The 5,397-nt window shown below is 65.5% G+C and overlaps 1 protein-coding gene across 2 annotated transcripts; it reads left to right on the top strand.

The window, feature by feature from the left end:
- The first annotated feature begins 674 nt into the window (after positions 1-674).
- On the top strand, positions 675-3,990 carry LOC128918936 (cAMP-dependent protein kinase inhibitor beta-like). Of its 2 annotated transcripts, XM_054223826.1 has the most exons (4): positions 675-762; positions 1,491-1,646; positions 2,719-2,870; positions 3,683-3,990. In XM_054223826.1, the coding sequence occupies exons 3-4, from the start codon at positions 2,726-2,728 to the stop codon at positions 3,763-3,765; spliced, it is 228 nt and encodes a 75-aa protein (XP_054079801.1). In that variant the 5' UTR covers positions 675-762; positions 1,491-1,646; positions 2,719-2,725; the 3' UTR covers positions 3,766-3,990. The 2 variants fall into 2 exon arrangements, with proteins under 2 accessions (XP_054079801.1, XP_054079800.1); XM_054223825.1 differs by lacking the exon at positions 1,491-1,646 and having other exon boundaries at positions 690-762.
- The last annotated feature ends 1,407 nt before the right edge of the window (positions 3,991-5,397 follow it).

The raw sequence follows: 5,397 nt of genomic DNA, 5'->3' as shown, positions 1-5,397 counted from the left end.
ACAGGACACTTATGCATGCACACACGTGTGCCATGGAACACCACACATGCACATACGTGTGCCATGGGAAGCCACGCATGCACACACACGTGCCATGGGACACCACACATGCACATACGTGTGCCATGGGACACCACGCATGAATACACATGTGCCATGGGACACCATGCATGCACAGACGTGTGCCAGAGGGTGTCATGCATGCACACACACATGCTACAATGCACCACCTCTGCGCATACCTGTGCCAAGGGACGCCAAGCATGCACATACATGTGCCATAGGTCACCATGCATGCACATGTGTGGCCACCACACATGCACACCCTGGGGCTCCGCTCCGGCTGCGTGTACACGTACGCTCACGCACAAGGGCCCAGCCAGAGGTGATGCAGGCGAACGTGCACACACGTGTGCCAGAGTGCCGCAGGCGCTGCACGTGCGTACACACCCCCGCGCCGGGAGCATCACGCCTCCGCTGTGTCTTTGCCAAGGCACAGCCACCGCTGGCAGTGCCACCAACCCTGCCCTCGTCACCCACCTGAGCCTCGCTCCCTGCCTCAGTTTCCCCACCTGCAAAGGGCCTGGGTCCTGCCCCGTGCGCAGCAGCTGCCCGGTGACTAATCACCTCCTGGTTAATCATTTATTTCTCCTCCTCGCATGCAGCCAGGGTCACTCGTCCCGCTCGGCACGGCACCTGCGCCCAAGGACTTGGGGACCTTGACTCGTCCTCTGCCGGAGAGCGATTCCCAGGGGGACGCTGGTGAGTTCATGCCCCCCCCCCCCCGCAGCAGGACAAGCTCCCACGGCCACCAGTTTGGGGACACCAGTCCCAGCATTGCCACCAGCATCCAGCCTGGTGGTGGTTTGGGGGGGGGGGTCCCTGTGCCCCATGAGGGGTTGGAGGGGGTTTGGGGAGGGTGGAGGCCACCCCTGTCCCTGCAAGGTCCTGTGCCACCCTGTGCCACCCCCTGCCTGTAGCTCCAAAACCCTTCTGCAAACCTCCAAAAGCTTTACTAGCGCTGAGCAAACAGCCCGGTGAGGTCCCATAGCGCCGCGCACCGGGGCCGGCGCCACGCCGTGGGATCTGCACGGTGACAGGGGCACCCCAGGAGAGCCCCCCACCCACCCAGGGGTCACCAGCATCACCACCGCCTGCCCTGGCTCGGAGAGAGGGACGTGGCGGGGTCTCCAGGTTGGGGGGCGACATGTCCTTGTCCCCTGGCACTGCAGCTGGTCCCGCTGTGCCCTGTCCCACCTCCCTGCGCCCATCCCTGTTCTCCATCCATCCATCCCTGGCTGCCATCCCCCCCTCCTGCCTGCCCACCATTGACTGGGGGGCCCCGTCCTTCACAGCCTGGCTTGGTGTAGCCCCCCCCGGGTGCTAAGGATGCCCTGCACGGGGACACAGCCTCCCCCTCTCACGGGCTCGCCACCCGCTCGCTCCAGCCCCCGGAGCCATCGCTGACCCCCTGCTCTGCCTTCCCCCAGGTCAGAGCCAGAGGGGACCCAGGCCGGAGCCCCCGTCCCCCGTGGGGTCCCTTGCTGGCCGGGAGACGTCGGGAGGGGGAACCGCCAGCCCGGGGAGCGGAGTGGGACCCTGGGCACAGGGGAGACACAGCGGCAGGCCAGGCTGGAGGGTGCCCGGTAAGGCTGCTGGGCGTGGGGGGGGTGCTGCTGGGACCCCTGAGGACACCCTCTGCCTCCATGGTGCTGTGACCAGCAGAGATCACAGCACCCAAAGGTGCTGTACTGAGAGCAGCCCTGGGGAGAAGGACTTGGGGGTGCTGGTGGGTGAGAAGCTCCACACGACCCAACAACATGCGCTGGCAGCCCAGAAACCCCCCGCAGCCTGGGCTGCGTCCCCAGCGGCGTGGGCAGCAGGGCGAGGGGGGGATTCTGCCCCTCTGCTCAGGGGAGACCAGAGTTGGAGGTCTGGGGGGTTGGACTAGACCTTTAAAGGGCCCTTCCATATGATTCTGACCCCCCTGCAGTGCTGCCTCCAGCGCTGGGGCACCAACAGCAGAAGGACACGGAGCTGTTGGAGCGGGGCCAGAGGAAGGCCCCGGAGATGCTGGGAGGGCTGGAGCCCCTCTGCTGTGGGGACAGGCTGAGAGAGCTGGGGGGGTTCAGCCTGGAGAAGAGAAGGCTCCGGGGAGACCTTCCAGCCCCTTCCAGTCCCTAAAGGGGCTCCAGGAAAGCTGGGGAGGGACTCTGGAGCAGGGAGGGAAGCCATGGGACGAGGGGGAACGGTTTTATACTGGAAGAGGGGAGATTTAGATGAGATCTGGGGAAGAAATTCTTTGCTGTGAGGGGACTGAGCCCCTGGCCCAGGTTGCCCAGAGAAGCTGTGGCTGCCCCATCCCTGGAGGGGTTCAAGGCCAGGTTGGACGGGGCTTGGAGCAACGTGGGCTGGTGGGAGGTGTCCCTGCCCAGGGCAGGGGGTGGCACTGGATGGGCTTTAGGATCCCTTCCAACCTGAACCATTCCATGATTCTATGAACCCTGGGCAGGGGAGAGTCCATAGGCAGGGTGGCCCTGCGTCCGCTCCTAGAGAGCCCAGTCAGGGTGGGCAGGGGACTCAGCCCCACTCCCAGGGCAGCTGCAGGCAGCGGGTCCTGCGTGCCCCCAGCCAGAGCATCCTGCCTGGACCGGCACCAGGTCTTCTTTGACCTCCATGCTCAGAGGGGCTGATGGGGAGGGGACCGTGTCTCTCCAGGGTTAGCATGACCGAGGTGGAACCCGTGCTGGACTTTGCATCCTCCGGGAGAACGGGCCGGCGCAATGCCCTACCCGATATCCTGGGCTCACCAGCCGGCGTCAGCCCCTCCGACCTGCCCCTCAAGCTGGCCGAGATGTCCCTGAGTGCAGGTGGGTGATGGGGAAGATGGACGACAATGTGGGGTGGGGCAGGAACCAGGACAGGAACCAGGACAGGCTGGGGTCTGACCTGCTGGAGAGCAGCTCTGTAGAGAGAGACCTTGAAGTCCTGGTGGACAACAGGGTGACCATGAGCCAGCAATGGGCCCTTGAGGCCAAGAAGGCCAATGGCATCCTGGGGTCCATCAAGAAGAGAGTGGCCAGCAGGTGGAGGGAGGTCATCCTCCCCCTCTGCTCTGCCCTGGGGAGGCCACAGCTGGAGCGCTGGGTCCAGTTCTGGGCTCCCCGGGTCAAGAAGGACAGGGAACTGCTGGAGAGGGGACAGCAAAGGGCTGTGGAGATGCTGAGGGGACTGGAACACCTCTCTGATGAGGAAAGGCTGAGGGATTTGGGTCTCTTCAGTCTGGAAAAGAGACGACTGAGGGGGGATCTTATCAACACTTCTAAATACTGAAAGGGTGGGTGTCAGGAGGATGGGACCAGGCTCTTCTCAGTGGGGCCCAGGGACAGGACAAGGGGCAACGGGCACAAACTAGAACATGGGAAGTTCCATCTCAACATGAGGAGGAACTTCTTTGCTCTGAAGGTGGCAGAGCCCTGGCACCGGCTGCCCAGAGAGGTGGTGGAGTCTCCGTCTCTGGAGACATTCCAAAGCCGCCTGGAGGCGTTCCTGTGCCACCTGCTGTGGGTGACCCTGCTCTGGCAGGGGGTTGGACGGGATGATCTCCAGAGGGCCCTTCCAACCCCTGCCAGTCTCAGATTCTGGGATTCTGTGTTTCTCATACCCTGGTCTCTCCTCGCAGGCAGCGCCCAGGAGATGCAGTCGCCCTCGGCGGAGGTGCCCCCTCCGCAGCCCCCCAGTCCCGAGCTGAAGGACACGTCCTAACCCCCTTCCCGGCGGTGGGGGGGGACATTGCTGACCAGCGGAGGAAAGAGGAGGCTGCGGAGCATCAGCCCAGCTTTCCTGGCACAGCCGGAGTCCGCTGGGTTTTCCTCGGTGCTACCGCGGCGAGACCACCGGGCGTCATCCCCCCCCACCATGGGGGGAGCATTGCATGGCGGGCACCCGCCGTGACGAAGGGGCGATTCCCACCCGCGCCCTGGGCGAGGACCCGCGAGGGGGGGGGGGATTTTTTTGCCTCCCCCCGGGTTGGGGGCCGGGGGGAGGAATATTTTTCTCCCGGAGCGTTTGGCAGAGCCGAGCGCAGGGGGTTCGCCGGGGACTGGGGGAGGGGGGGGTTGCGGGGGGCTTCCTCCTCGTGGCAGGAGCAGCCCGCGGGTGTTTCTGGCTGAGTGTGATGTTCACTGTGATGTTTTGGGTACCACCGCCGTCTCCCGGCCATCCTTCCTGCGCGACCGGGAGCCTTCTTCAAGAAGAACCCCCAACAGCCCCCCCCAACCCCTAAGGAAATCCCCCCCCCCAGCAGCCAGCACCGTGCTGAGGGCCCCCCCCTCCATGGATTGGAGCACCCCAGGGTGCTCCCTGCCCCGTGGGTGCGGGGGTCTTGGCTCCTTGTCCCCTGTCACCCTCTCTGCTGGCCCCGGGTCCCCCGCGGGAGGAGGCAGCTCTGCCATGGGGGGGTGCGGGGGATTCGGGGTCGGGGGGTGAGCAGGGGGATGCTGCCTTAGGCATCCCCAGCCCTACGCATCACCCCAGACCCCCGTGCTGGGGCCACCCATGGGTGTCCATCCCTGCTCCCCTCCCGCACTGGGGTCCCTCACTCCGTGTCCCCGCAGAAGACCCCGGTGGCGGGGGGAGGCAGCAGCGTACGGGACCCGCGGGGGCCTGCAGCACTGGGGGGACGTGCGCCAGGTGGGGTCGGGGTTTTCCAGGCTCTGACCACGCTCCCCAAAAGCCCCGCTCCTGATGGCGGTGGGATGGGGACCCTGGGATGGGGACCCTGGGTTGGGGACGCTGGGACGGAGACCCTGGCATGGAGACCCTCGTGCCTGGACACCGGGGGGTCTCAGGGAGGCGAGGGGCCAGGAAGGACTGCAGTTGCCCGCATCCTGCCCGAGCCGGGGGCTGGTTGCCCAGCCTGGGGTTTGCTGGCCTGAGGCCGGGACCGGGCAGGTGGTTGGACATTGTGCTGGACCCAGCTCCATCATGGATGGTCACCTATAGCTGTCGCTGTGGGACCAGCAAACAAATCACAAAGCCCAGGTCCATTGTGGCCACTGTTGGGGTGGTGACCGGGTCCAGGAGAGCTGTACGGGGCCACACGCAGGGCCACCACATCCAGCAGCACCCGTGCCCAACGCCCCAGGGTGGCCCTGGTTGCCCCTGGGCTTTTGGGCAAGGACAGCAGCTCCTCAGCCCTTGGTGTGGGGGCCAGCCCCAGCCGAGACGTAGCGTCTTGTGTGCGTGGGCATCCGTGTGCGTGTGGGTCCATGTCCATGGGCACCCATCCGTGTGGTGGGTCTCTGTGAGCGTGGGTGTCCATGTGCGTGGGTGCTCCTGTGGGTGGGTGTCCAAGTGGGTGGGTGTCCACGTGCTTGGGAAGCCACATCCATGGGC

The sequence above is a fragment of the Rissa tridactyla genome, chromosome 18, assembly GCF_028500815.1.
Source record: "Rissa tridactyla isolate bRisTri1 chromosome 18, bRisTri1.patW.cur.20221130, whole genome shotgun sequence".
Taxonomy (NCBI): domain Eukaryota; kingdom Metazoa; phylum Chordata; class Aves; order Charadriiformes; family Laridae; genus Rissa; species Rissa tridactyla.
The sequence above is the reverse complement of the archived record's forward strand: the minus strand, read 5'-3'. Positions and strand labels throughout refer to the sequence as shown.

Bases quoted from the DNA above. Each gene is read 5' to 3' on its own strand.
- LOC128918936 (XM_054223826.1), top strand. From the start codon at position 2,726: ATGACCGAGGTGGAACCCGTGCTGGACTTTGCATCCTCCGGGAGAACG. The intron at 2,871-3,682 runs GTGGGTGATGGG...CTCTCCTCGCAG, and splicing joins CGAGATGTCCCTGAGTGCAG to GCAGCGCCCAGGAGATGCAG.